The sequence below is a fragment of the Saccostrea echinata genome, unplaced genomic scaffold, assembly GCF_033153115.1.
Source record: "Saccostrea echinata isolate AGI-Se365-2 ecotype Australia unplaced genomic scaffold, CSIRO_AGI_Sech_v1 ptg000025l, whole genome shotgun sequence".
Lineage (NCBI taxonomy): Eukaryota > Metazoa > Mollusca > Bivalvia > Ostreida > Ostreidae > Saccostrea > Saccostrea echinata.
The window spans coordinates 26,070-40,936 of record NW_026889774.1 but is presented as its reverse complement, the minus strand read 5'-3'; the positions used below and the strand labels follow the sequence as shown (position 1 = coordinate 40,936).

Here is a 14,867-nt window from a genome sequence, read left to right as displayed (position 1 = left end):
CCGAATTCCTTTCTTTCTTTTTAAAAATTTTAATTTATTTTCAAAATTATTTTCATTGGTATATCAATGTACAAATTAAATATGATAATAAATAATGTGTTATATACACATAAATAAATATGTTTATGCTTTGACAGAGTGTTAAAACTAAGTTTAAAAAATCGGAAGTATTTTTTCTTAAAGATCAGAGCCACAATCACTTACAAAATCTTCTTACATTCACTGAGCCTGAACAGCAAAAAAAGATTTCTTTTCTCAAAATATGCATGCATTTCATTTAAGTGATTACATGTTACTTATTTAATTTATAAAAAGAATTTGTGTACTTTGTATGTAAATAACAGACAGAATATATTAAACTATTTCTTGTTGCTATCCATAAATTCATTGATTAATTCTGTAGATTTTAAATTGTCGTGTTAATTTATATTTCATGGAATTCCACTTGAAAAGTCTTATTATATTCATATTTCTGAATCTGTTAATATTTATTTTCAGTTTATGACATATTATATTGATCTTATTTTAAGGAGAGGTCAAACAGTGTAAGTTATTTATTTTAATCAAAATATGTTCAAGAATGATATACAGTATATTTTGGCTCTACGTGTTTAAAAAATATTCCTTATTTAATGTTATTCTTAATGTTTTAAGTAGTATTTCTGGGAGTACATGACGGGTTATTCTAACATACATTTTTTTTTTATTGTTTTTGCCACTGTAATATAAATATGTTTTTGATTAACTCATTCATTTTTATGGGGATTCTACGTTTTTGTTGGGGATTCTTGTTTCTGTAGCGGGATTCTCCCGAAATCCCGGGATTCCTGAAAGTCCTAGCACCGAATAGTTCCCCATACCGAGCTTGAAAAATACACTTTAAAACCTCTTTTTATACAAATTTTTTGTGTATTTTATATATTTAAGACATTTTTAATCAGAATATCACATCAGTTTTGCTGTATATAGCCCATATTTTTGTAGGTCTTCCCTAGGTCTTCCGTAGGTCTTCAATTACCTGTAGGTCTTCAATTAGGCAGGCCGCTTATTGATAGAAATTCAGAGGCCTGTGGTACAGTTTATGTCTCCTACACAATCCAAATAATCCAAAACCATAGTTGTATTTTCATCAGTTTACAATGTTCATCTAATACAAAGGCCAAATAGTTAACATTCGGCGACTCTTCTGCCAACTTGGACGATGTCTGACAAACAACAATTGTTGAGGAATTTCGAACTTGGGTCTGAAAAACCACTTTAGCATTAGTTTTCTGATCTGCAGTCTTGTCATCATGTTGACTTTTCGTGTCTGATTTGCTTTTATCTCTGTTTGCTTACAATTTAACTATAATTCACCTGAATTAAAGATTTAGAACATCAAGAAGATTCCGTCAGTCCAAGGGCGCAGCCATCTTGTTCTTTCGTAATCAATTTGTTTGGAAAATCTAGAGGGCCTTCGAAAGATAAATTAATTTAGCCAATCAAAATTAAGATAAAATTAACAGTGATACATACCAAATATTTTTATATTGACAGACAGTGAATAAGTGAGACACAGTTTTGAGAATAGAGGCCTGTAAGTGTTACAGGTACTTACAATTACTTATTAGGAAGAAGAATTTTCTTAACAAGCTGATGGAAAACTGATTAGTAGCAACATGCCGGTAAGAGGTTATTTTGATCTCATAGGGCTACAAGTCATAAATTTACTTCGAATTTTTAGGCCTAGTGAAATGGCATAACCAGTCTAGACGAACTCCAAAAACAGCGTGAACTCCGAAAACGAAGTCTTTCGCTCCATCATGCATTGCGCCAAAATGGCGTCCGATGTAAACAAACGATGGATTATCGTTCGCTTTCTCCAAATATTCGGCTGCATAATGGCTGTATCTAGTGCAATATTACTTCATTTTATTTTTTGTTGAATGGATAATTGCATTTATTAAATTATTTTGTGAATATTGACTTATTTATCGCTTCAAACTCTTGCATATGAGTGAATTGGATATACGACATCAAATTCAATACTGCCGGTAAGAAATATTTTCTTATTAAATTTATTGTCTCCTTGATTTAAATTTTATGTCGTTCCTACACTAAAGGTGCTTTTATTTGTTTTTGAAGACACCCAACTTGTATTTATTTTAATCAGAAAATGGGCATTTTTCACCACGGAGTAGGAGTATTAACAGGTTCATTTTTAGAAGATATGTTGTGCCCTTAATATCTAGAAGAGTGGGTTTTAAAGCCTTTATATTGATAGATAATAGTTTTAAAAATGTGTTCATAATAATATCTGTTCGTATATGATAAAAAAATCGGTAAATAACGATGGTAAAAACTTACGCGTCCAATTCAGATGTCGTACACAAATAAAAAACCGGAATGCTAATTTATGTGTAAAATTCAGTCAAGTTTTTAACAGTTACAATATATATTGTCCCATTTTGCAGATATATCCCTTTTTTATGCATATTTACTTCTCAAAACGTATCATTTTCTCTATAATTGATCTGACTTGAAACGTTAACTTTGAAAGTAAATATCTCCTTTTTTGCAAATAAAATAAAAAATCTGACAAATACGATCTCTTCCTAAGTCTTTTATTTAGCATTTCTGAGTACTGGTATAATTGCCATACTTTCCAAAACTTTGCACGGACAATTTTTGTAGACCCATCATTTTTGCCGAAAAATCGCCATTTTGTGTGTGTGTGCGCATGCGTGGACTCTTTTTTCGGAGTCTTTTTCAGTCTCAATTTCTTACTTCCGGAAACGCTGTTTTTGGAGTTCGTCTAGACTGATAACTTGAAATCTTTTCTTAGAATCTGTTATCTATAAACACTGCTTAACACTTGATGATTATTTTCACTGATACACATTAATAATAATGTAGCAATTCAATGATGAATGTCACATACGTATACTCCATTTTTATTTGAAGGAGAAAAAGAGTGCTAAGGACTCGGACTGTGTCCAGGTTTGTGTCAGATGTCGGCCACTGAATGACAAGGAGAAAGAGCAGAGCTGTACACAGTGTGTCAAGGTGAGATACAGAATTTACCAATGTCATGATAATTTCATTGTGCATCTTGGGAAGTACATTTGTAACTGGTACGGATAAAAATGTGATGGACCAGACAAGAATTTGAACCTGCCACCTGAACCACTGGTGCTGTACCAACTGAGCTTCTGGCCACCAGTGATCAAACCTGTCAGACCACCACATTCCTACCTCCTTAAAGGTATTCACTCCTGAAGGCACCAATGCCTGGTAAATATTTACCTGTCACTTCCAGGATGTGGCTTGGCACCAAATGCATAACAGATAAGGAGAAAAATGCAATGGACCTGGCCAGGATTCGAACCCAGGCCCCCTGAATCACTAGTCAGGTGCTCTACCAACTGAGCTATCTGGCCACTAGCAACCAAACCTGGCTGATCGCCACACATTTTTGACTTATGCAGATTCTGTATTAAAAATCATTTCAAATTTTCTGATTGATCATAAATTATTGATGAATGTGTAAGTATGACCAATGATTGATAAATGATTTAAGAGAAATCTAAAGGAAAAAAAAAATTGAAATTAAATTATTTATCAATCTTCAACTGTTTACTCTTTTAAACAATTTCTTTATAACTTACAGGTTGATGAAGTGAGAGGTACCATTGTAGTGAAACCTCCAAATGCTGGATCAGGGGAGCCTCCCAAAACCTTCACCTTTGACACAGTGTTTGACACAAACTGTAAACAAGTAGACGTGTACAATAAAACAGCCAGACCTATAGTGGAATGTGTCCTAGAAGGCTACAATGGTTAGATTTTCTTTATGCCAAACATTTATGATCATAATTTTTAGTTAATGGACCTTAATGTAATTTAATTTTAAATATGCTTAATGAGCTTTGAAAATCAGAATCCTTTTCTGTCTAGTTATTAATATTGTACAGTAAATGTTACTTATGGTATTTTTTCAGGAACCATATTCGCCTATGGACAGACTGGTACAGGGAAGACTTTCACCATGGAGGGGGTCAGATCTGTGCCGGAGTTAAGGGGGATAATTCCTAACTCTTTTGCTCACATATTTGGTCACATAGCAAAAGCAGAAGGGGATACTAGGTACATTTATTGATGAATAATTACAGATTTGAAATATAACACAAGATATGTTCATTAGAGTTCAGTTTAGCACAACATCTTAAAAATAGCAATGAATACATCATTAGAATAGGAATTCCCTATGCATTAATGATTTTTTTTTTGTTTAGGTGCTGAGTATAATTATGGTGAATTATAATAACTGTATAACTGTTTGTTACAGATTTTTGGTCAGAGTTTGCTATCTGGAAATCTACAATGAGGAAGTCAGAGATCTGCTGGGTAAAGATCAGTCTGCCAGACTAGAGGTAATTGTGTGTTTACAGCCAAATTTCTATGTTATGTTGAGTTCCTATGTAATTTTAATAACAGATTTCAATAACAGATAAAACTTATTTCTTTAAGCAATATCTTTTACTGAAGCAGTTTTACATGATATTGGGCTTTAGCATTTATCCATGAGAACAGTAACTATGAATTTAATGCACTGTACATGTAGGTGAAAGAGAGACCAGACGTTGGGGTGTATGTGAAGGACCTGTCAGCATTCAGTGTCAATAATGCTGATGACATGGACAGAATCATGACAATTGGAAACAAAAACAGTAAGTATTGGAATGCTAGAGGGAAATTTTCATCATATGATATAATTCTTTGCCAGTCAGTTTGGAGTTCTTTTATATTATATTCCTTTAATAAAACATTTGAACTATTATAAATAATTTAAAATGTACATGTAATAACTGATCTATAAGTAGGCTTGTCTGCTTCTAGGAATACTCCTCAGTTTATGTTGTATTTCATCAAGTGGATAAATTTGAAAAAAAAAAAATCTGGCATAAAAAAGCTGCAACAATTAATTCACTCTAGTAGAAAATGTAGCTTAAATATGAAATTTTTCTTTTATGTTATGATTGTATTTTATTAGGACATGTGGGTGCAACAAACATGAATCTCCACAGTTCTAGATCTCATGCCATCTTCACAGTCACCATTGAATGTAGTGAGAAATATCCTGATGGTAAACAGCATGTACGAGTCGGCAAACTACATCTAGTAGACTTGGCAGTAAGTAAATAAAGAGTGCTGTGTTTTGGTTTGTGGTCTATTGATAAAGTTTGACGTTACCAAGATAACAATGATACACAGAAAGTTTTGATGTGTTAGTTTATCTATATAATACACATTTGACAGCATTTTGTTTCCATTGAAATGAAAAGGCATCTTGTGTGCTTAAACATTTTGTATGTACTGACCAGAGATTTTAAGGAATTATTTACACAGACTTCTTGATTTGCTAAGTAGAAATGTTTTTAATATAAAAACAAAAAACTCTTGAGGTATTTGCAAAAAGGGGGTTAATGAATTAACAGTGAAAGGCAGTACTTAAATTAAATATCAAAACATTAAATTCAGGGATCAGAGAGACAGGCTAAAACAGGAGCTACTGGACAGAGACTGAAGGAGGCCACAAAGATCAACCTGTCCCTCTCCACCCTGGGTAATGTCATCTCCTCCCTAGTGGATGGTAAAAGTACTCACATTCCGTACAGAAACTCCAAACTTACCAGGCTCTTACAGGACTCACTGGGAGGAAACTCAAAGACAGCTATGGTAAAACTAGTCATTTTAATAATGTAAACAAAGATGATTAAGGAAAGTTACCTGTAGTTAGGATTTATTGCAATATTCAGACCTTTCAAAATATGCAGGTACCCTGTACTTTTACCCTGTTGAAATCATGAATGTAATGGCCAAAATATTCGTTAAAGAAAAATTTGATAACATATTTAATTAAAATTGCTTCCTCAGGTATTTCTTACTTTTTAAAAAGTACTGCCTGTTTCTAATCTTTTTGAAAGCCCTGAATATTATTAACCATTTTATACATGTACAGTAGTTGATAAAAAGAAAACATTTTGAAATGAGTTACAGGAGCAACTACATGTAAATGTGAACTGTAATACTCTCTACTTGAAATATTGTGTGTTAATGACATTGAATGAAATCTTTTAGATTGCAAACATTGGACCAGCAGATTATAACTATGATGAGTCCATCAGTACTTTGCGCTATGCAAACAGAGCTAAGAATATCCAGAACAAGGCAAAGATCAATGAGGATCCCAAGGACGCATTGTTAAGACAGTTCCAGAAGGAGATAGATGAGCTCAGGAAACAGCTGGAAGAAGGTCTGATTTACAAAACACAAGACTGGTGTGGTTTCTGTATTGAAAAGAGTTCTTTAAGCATGTTCCCATTTTATTTAGAAAAAAATGTCAATGTAGTTTGAAAAATTATATTAAGTTTATGACATTGAGATTGACATGTACTTCTTTTATATTGCAACTTATAGTTTCTCTCTTTTCTGAAAATGGTGCCAGATTTGGAGAGATTCAATGTTTTTTACATGTAGGATGTAGCAGACTTAGTTCAGATTTTTTGTCTGACAGGAATTTTACACATGATTAAAAGTTTTACTTTTGGTTAGTTTTGACCCAGTCTGTTGTTTTGTTGCTCTAGGATCAGATTATGAGTCGGGGGACTCTGAGGAGGAGGAAAGTGAGGAGGAGGTGGGGGAGGACGGAGTCGTCAGGAGGGTGAAGAAAAAGAAGAAGAAGCGAGGTTAGTATTCTATACTTGTAAAGTTTCATTGTGTTCTGTTCATTCATATCATTCATTCTTATAGCCAATATATATCAGATACATGTACATGCTGTATGTACTGTAATTAACATGTTTGAAAATTTTGTGTCACTTGTATATTTATATGTATTCACATATACATAAAGTTTTATGTAGATTAGTTTAAAATATATTTCCTGTGTAGATTTATTTACAAAGAATTAGATATTGTACTAATATTATATTTATTTTGAGACACACACAATGGTATGAAGAATTTAAATTATTAAAAAAAATATTTTAAATCATTCTAAACTAAATGCACAATACATGTACATGTGTATGTATATTCCAAAAACAAATTTGACACTACCGGGTACGTAGGAAATATTTTCAATATATTTGAATTTTGAACAGGAGTAGTCGTTCATATTCCTCACATTCATGTATCTGTACAGTAGCTGTTCATTATTTATCACCACAAGCTTTGTTCCTTTTAAACATATAATCATATGTGTGTGTGTGTATTATATCACCACAGGAAAAGGACAAAAAGGTAACGATGTGTTGATTCTGTTCATAAGCTTGTTAGATAGCACATTGCACCTTTACATGTATATACATCCTTGATGATCTGTTATTCTCTGTCTCAGCTGCAAGATTTCATCTGTTATACAATGTAACAAGTTTCTTGGGCCATGCTATTGAAACATAAATAAATCTATCTCTTCTCTTTTAAATATTATCCCTTATTTTTCCCATTCTGAAAATTTAAAAAGATGTTCAGAGTCTATTCCACATTTCTGAATCTTGATGAACATTAAAAGCACAAACTTTAAAATATCAAAAAGCATACACTATCACAGTAATATCTTAAGTTTAAGGTCCGCTGCTGTTAAAATACTTGATAGACTATAAGAACACCTACGTCTTTTTATCCAACATTCTTCAAAGCTAAAATGTACATATGTACACTGCTTTTACTTTCCAAACTAGCATTAAATAACACAAACCAGCTTGTAAATCTATGCCAGTAAGATTGGGTTTATTAAAAAAAATTCACTGTAGGAAAATGTTGTGAACAGACTGTTCATTGTGCAACTGTTGTCAGTATGTGTAATGTCCACAAGGTAGAAGAGCATCTTGATACACAACATACATGTACTATTACTGTACTGTAGTTAAAATTCAAATTTAAATGTTCTTATATACTGGATCCTTCACTATTTTTACATCAATTCAATGCAATTGTCACATTTATCCTATAATTTTTTTGTTTTCAAATATTGGATTTCTACTCATAAGAAGATGGTAAGTTTAGCAACAAAACGTATTTCATTTTGAAATTCATATTTTACTTTTTTTTAATAACATAATACACATATGTGTCTAATGAATTTAAAAAAAATTGAAAACCTTGATTTCCCATTTCGTTTCTTTGAAAGAATGCCCCAGGCATGCATAGTAACAGCCCATTTTGATTTATGTACAGTTTGAGATAAATTACAATGCTGAGATTCTTTTGGATGCAGCTTATTAGTTTTGTTGATGAGAGACTGTAGATTTACTGTATAATATTGTGAAGGGATATTTAAAAATTTGATTCATACTTGCATCTGGTCATAACAGCCATGTTGTTAAAATCAGTTTAATTCTTTTCATTGCAGTCTGTTATATTTGCTTTGTAGCATATTTATTTGAAACCTCATATTGAACATGCCCAAGCTTTTATTTTTGAACTAGATTGCATTTTTAAAGGGGCAAATAACAATTTTTTTGACACAGCCTACAATAATTTGTAGTAAATTTGTTTTTTTTTAATAAAGTTTATGAGCTTGAGAAAATTAAAAAAAATAAGAAGCATTGTACATCACAGCAACATTGTGTATCTTATTTGTCAAATTTGTTTAGCTGTTGATAATTATTTTTATTTATCTCAGAGATGAATGCCATTGTGCAACATAACTACATACATTATAACTGGACCACTTAGGGGGTTTAATAATTTTTTAAAGATTTTATGATTGGACATCAAAAATAAATAAATAAATACTATAAATCATGTATTATTTGTGAGACTTAGACTTACAAGTAATTTGTAAAGTTGAATGGGAAACAAAGACTTTTTTTTTTACATGGATGATACCCAAAGTAACTTGTTTGTCTCAAGAAAAAAATGAATTTTATTGCCTTGCAATTATAAAGTTAAGCAAAATACATGTATATGTGATTTACAGTGTTGAACAATATACATGTTTATGCATTCAGAACGTAAACACATTTCCAAGGAGAAGATGGCTGAGATTCAGAGTAAAATTGAGAAAGACAGGAAAATTCTGGAATCAAAGAAGGACATGGCCGAGGAGGAGAGAAACAAAGTGAAGGAGGATCTAGAGGAGAAAGAGATGGAACTCAAGAAATTCCAGTAGGTTTATCTGACAAGAAATTCCAGTAGGTTTATCTGATAGGAAATTCCAATAGGTTTATCTGATAGAAAAATTCCAGTAGGTTTATCTGATAGGAAATTCCAGTAGGTTTATCAATAGGAAATTCTAGTAGGTTTATCTGGTAGGAAATTCCAGTAGGTTTATCTGATAGGAAATTCTAGTAGGTTTATCTGATAGGAAATTCTAGTAGGTTTGTCTGATAAAAAATTCCAGTGGGTTTGTCTGATAAAAAATTCCAGTGGGTTTGTCTGATAGGAAATTTCAGTAGGTTTATCTGACAGAAAATTCCAGTAGGTGTATTGGACAGAAATTTCTAGTAGGCTTATTTCACTGGAAATTCCATTCAGTTCATTTGACAGAAAATTCCAGTAGGTTTATCTGACAGAAAATGCCAGTAGGTGTATTGGACAGAAAATTCCAGTAGGTTTATCTCATTGGAAATTCCATTCAGTTCATTTGACAGAAAATTCCAGTAGGTTTATCTGACAGAAAATTCCAATTCTTAAATGAAATTTTAGTAGGACTTTCTGACAGGGATTTCTTGTAGGTTTATTAGGACTCCAGTAGGTTTATTAGAAACATTCCAGCAAGTTTTATTCAAGAATATATCAGAAAGCTTCTGAATCCTTAGATTTATTAGGAAAAATCTAAAAAAGTCTTTTATGGAAATTCCAGGAGATTTACTAGGAAATTTTAAACATATTTAGGAATATTAGTGTATTAAGTATGTCATGAAAAATCTAGTCCAGTCAATTTAGTGAAAATTTGGGACCAAAGTCAAACTAATTGCAACTTAAATTATTTTGACAAAAATGAAATCTAGTAACATATACATAATATTTGCAGTAAAAAATTTGAAAATGTAATGAACAGAAAGCATGATATGGCATGATGTAATTTGCTATGGGAATTACAATGTATTATTATACCTCTACTGTCTAATATTTTCCTTATATTACATAAGATCGTTAGATGTGACTAATTCCCTAGAAATCGTTATGAATGGCCTAATCCCCATGTGTTAGTCAAGTGAGCTAATCCCTGCTTCGAAAGCTAATTCCCAGTTATCCGTAATCCTCCAGATTTTACTTTTACATTGGTATGATATGTGAATGGAATAATCACCTTGTTAGTTCAGTGAGCTAATCCTTGCTTTAAAATCACACTATCTGAATCCTCTAAATTTTATGTTTGTATCGGTAAAATAAAACAGTTAAAATTATATCATTGCGGGAGTTAGCAAGGTTCCAGTTCCCCTTGACCAGGACTATTTCCCTTGGCTTTGCCTCAGGAAATAGTCCTTGCCTTGGGGAACTGGAATCTTGCTAACTCCCTCAATGATATACTTTAACTGTATACTATAGAGAAGGGATATAACTCTGTTAATTTTCATCCCATGTTTTGCTGAAGTAATTGAAAGAAAATTCCTGTTTTTTTATGAAAGCATAATCTAATTAAAAATTTTTTGATACAGTTTAATAGATCAGTATAATAATAAAAACATATCCATAAAGATTTAGAGACTAAATTTAATCTGTGTTTGATAATCTCTACCCTAAATTTTATTATCATGAGGCTAAGAAATGCAACATCACTCTGAAGTGAGCTTAAACATCTGTATTATTTTGTTTTCTTTAAGTATAAAAGGTTTTTACTGCATCTATAAATGTCATTATACACAATTATACATAGTTTAATTCACTTCTTCTTTCTTCAAGATTGATAAATGCTTCAGAATTATAACCAAAATTTACTAATTGACAAGAGTTATGCACCTTTCCTATAGTAATTTTCATAGAAAATTTATGAACCCCATGTAATGATTTCCCCTCATCTGATTTTGATAGGTTTTTTAATTACATTTATTTTGTGCATTCTAGAGTTTATTTATGACAAAAGAAATTGTGTTGCAATTAGTTTGATGTTTCATGATAAATTGACTGGACTAATCAGCACATTTATTAATTTCTCAACATAGTACATGTACATGCATATACATGTATATTGAGTACTGACACCATAATCAAATTTTCATTAAACTTTTCAAAATGTGCTGGACTTTATATTATTTATATAAAGGTAAAATTTTAGTATAGTTAATATCAAGCATCAGCTTCGGTATCAACTTTCAGTCAAATTATTAGGAAAAGTCAGTGGATGCATCATCAATTATGAAAGAATTTCTTTGCATAATATGCAGACTTTCTCTGCGAACCATCTGTCTTTGAAGGCTTATGAGATTAAGTAAGTTTCATTAAAATAAAAATAAATGAATAAAAAAAAATTTATTTAGAAGATTATGTAAATTTTTCTTTCAGAGAAGAACAGGATCAGCTGGCAAATAAACTAAATGCTCTGGAGAAGAAAATTATAGTGGGAGGAGAAAATCTGTTGGAGAAGGCTGAGGAGCAGGAACGGCTGCTTGAGGAGTCGGCCAAAGAGTTGGAGGCCAGGAAGGCCAAGGAAGAGGAGCTCCGAAAGGCTCTGCAGGAAAAAGAGGTTAGGCACCATATACCTTAAATATTGTAAATCAACTTTTATTTGCAACTCATCAGTTTGAAATCAATTTGCAACTATTAATTTGTGCTTCTGAGGAAACATTTTATATCAGTACACAATAAAATAGTCGGCTTGTGGCAAGGAATATACACAAGAGACTAAAGGAAGGTCTCGAAACTTAAGGATACGTGTACAGTGTGAATTTCTCACATAGAAATGAAAGTTAGTTTACAGCAAATTATCTTCACTAAAAAGATAGCATGTCCCTTAAATGTATTAAAAAATGTTTGTAAGTGTACTTTCGATTAATATCAATTAACACCATTCATCATAAATATTAGATTTTGCCCAATAATAACTGGTATGTATCCATAAAGCATGACCACACTAGATATAATTCTAGTGTAGCCACTTATTACGCTACTCAGTAATAAATACAGGTTTTTTGCATATTTGATATGACTGATGTCTCAATAACTGAATCAGCTTCTCCAGGGCTGATACAGTTCTTTATTGCACACCTATTTCTTTCATTAAAATTCTCTTGATAAGCTAGTCAGTGTTTATTTATTTGTATTTGCTCATAATAATTGATAGACATACTCTTTTCCATATCACACCCTGGATCCGCCCTCGACCAATATCAGTCCTTGGGCCTTAGGCCCTCTGTCTGATATTGGTGTCTTGGGCTGTCTCAGGATGTGATATGGGAAAAGGGTGGGTATTATTCTCTATTTTAATAAACTCAATTACAGCAAGAACAAGTAGACATTGAGGAGAAGTACAGCTCACTGCAGGAAGAAATCCAGGGCAAGACCAAGAAACTGAAGAAGGTGTGGACCATGCTAATGCAGGCAAAGTCTGAGGTGAGTGATTTTCCCATATGCATGAATCTCAGTGTTATATTTCTGGTATCACAAATATTTGAGCTTACATAAAAAAAAAATCACAACCCTGAGCAATTTTATTTTAATTTTCAACTCAAAGGAAATTGAATTAACATGGTGTATTAAGACAGCTGTATTTATACCTTGTATTTCAGATAGCGGATCTACAACAGGAGCATCAGAGAGAAATGGAGGGTCTGTTAGAGAATGTCAGGCAATTAAGTCGAGAACTCAAACTACAGATGACACTCATTGACAACTTCATACCTCCAGAGTATCAGGTAAATGTAAACATCAGACTATGCAGGCTTATACACTACAACCAGAGTATCAATTAAACACTAGCACCAGAGTATCAGTTAAACACTAGCACTAGAGTATCAGGTAAATGTAAACATCAGACTATGTAGGAGTATACACTACAACCAGAGTATCAGTTAAACACTAGCACTAGAGTATCAGGTAAATGTAAACATCAGACTAAGCAGGAGTATATACAACACTTAATTTATAAAGAACATCTACATGTAATTAATGTGCTGTTAAGAATGTCAGATTACACATTAATGTGTGTAGTAGATCTCAGAAACATTTAAAAATATTGATGGAAGAATTGACATGTATGTCTGGATTTGTCTCTAAATATAATTGTTCCTTGGCCAGAACATTCCTTTTAAGGCTTCTTTTGAACAAATGAAAATGCACAAAAAAATACATAGAGTTACACACTATACCTACTTTATAACTCCATTGGAGATGCATCATAATGAGATCCTATGAATGAAATATTTCCTCTTTTCATCATTTAATTACTGTAGTCTTTTGTATTATAAGGACATGATTGAGCAGAATGTGACATGGAATGATGATATCGGGGAGTGGCAGCTCCGATGTGTGGCTTACTCCGGTAATAACATGAGGAAACAATCACCACAGCCAGAGAAGGACAAGGAAAAGGTAGATCTCGGTATCTACAAGGTTAACAGCTGCAGTTTGTTGTTGAATAGTAATACTGAGTAGTGTAGACATTGAAATAAAAGTTTTTTTCTGATGTTTATTGTTGTTGACAGAATCAATTGTTTTGCAGATGTATGTCATTAATGATGAAAAAAGGCATTTTAGATAGGATACTGCAAAAGTGTACAATCATGTGTTAACCTTTTTCTGCCTTTAGCTTTGTTCTGATTACCGTATGTTTTTTTCTTGCAGTATTCAGCACCAGACCTCAGTAATATCTACTTGGCATACACAGCAGAAACAGCTGAGAAAGCTATGGAGAAGGCACTGCGACCAAAGTCATCCAAATCAGCCAGACCAAAGTCCAGTCGGCCCAAATCCAGTCGACCAAAGAGCTCTAAAAAGTTAGTCCTCAGCAAATCTTCTCACCAAGTATTGTAAACCAACTTTTCTTTGTAGACACTGTACATTTATTTTCATTCTAATTTATCATTCATATTTACATACACCATTTTTGGGTTGTAAACTTTTAACATTTTGAGCTTCTTCTCTGAAAGTGCTGCACTTCAGCATCAATGGATAAAAGGAAACAAAAACTAGATTTCACAGTCCCAGTCCTTCAGGGGACTTGACCATAACAATTATGCAAGCTTCACAAATCTTCCCTCCAGTAACTTTTTAAAAATGTACATGTATACATATACAGTCATGTAATTATAATTATACCAATCTTAATGCAAATGAAATTAAAATCTACAGTCATCAAAGATGCAGTATAAGGTTCATAGTTATCAAAATCATTGTTGCATGTTTTCAGTAAGACAGAATGTTGTTGAGGGTAGGTAGGGGTTGGGGGTGTATCATGACTGTTCTTTGATGTCTTTACTAACATTTTTGTCCATTACTGAAACATGTTTATGTGATATTTTAGGAAACAGAAGGAGGCCAACATAGAAGACGTGATACAGTGACTTACAGCAGCCTTGTGCACACTGATCATCATTGAGTTAGCAATCATTATTGGACTTTAGCCTACTACTGAACTCTAATAACAACTGTTGTGAAATCAAGTTTCTGTGCACATTGCTTTGCTTCTGTAGCCAGCAAGTTATACAATGTATTGATTTTTCTACTTTTCTGAGAAATCAAATTAGTGAAGTACCTGTGTAGATCTGCAAAACGATGAAGTCTAACGTTTATGAGTTTTTATTTATTTATTAAGTATTTATGAGTATTCATCGATGTTTACCTTTATATGTGATATTATTTTTGTGACTAGTCACAATCTGAATTCCATCCATTTATTTTTCTTATAATTTATTTTTACATGTATTTGCTTTTTTTTAATA

At 32.4% G+C, this 14,867-nt stretch overlaps 1 protein-coding gene across 1 annotated transcript; it reads left to right on the top strand.

Moving 5' to 3' along the window:
* Positions 1–1,658: 1,658 nt before the first annotated feature.
* Positions 1,659–14,867, top strand: LOC133192378 (kinesin-like protein KIF3A). Its single transcript, XM_061328393.1, has 18 exons — positions 1,659–1,664; positions 2,944–3,045; positions 3,650–3,818; positions 3,981–4,125; positions 4,328–4,412; positions 4,604–4,709; positions 5,033–5,172; positions 5,521–5,718; positions 6,121–6,295; positions 6,627–6,728; positions 7,270–7,284; positions 8,997–9,153; positions 11,494–11,674; positions 12,430–12,540; positions 12,717–12,842; positions 13,396–13,518; positions 13,771–13,922; positions 14,450–14,867. The coding sequence occupies exons 1-18, from the start codon at positions 1,659–1,661 to the stop codon at positions 14,487–14,489; spliced, it is 2,133 nt and encodes a 710-aa protein (XP_061184377.1). The 3' UTR covers positions 14,490–14,867.

Coding starts and splice junctions, on each gene's coding strand:
- LOC133192378 (XM_061328393.1), top strand. Junction 5,173..5,520: donor TACATCTAGTAGACTTGGCA/GTAAGTAAATAA, acceptor CATTAAATTCAG/GGATCAGAGAGACAGGCTAA. Junction 6,296..6,626: donor CAGGAAACAGCTGGAAGAAG/GTCTGATTTACA, acceptor TTGTTGCTCTAG/GATCAGATTATGAGTCGGGG.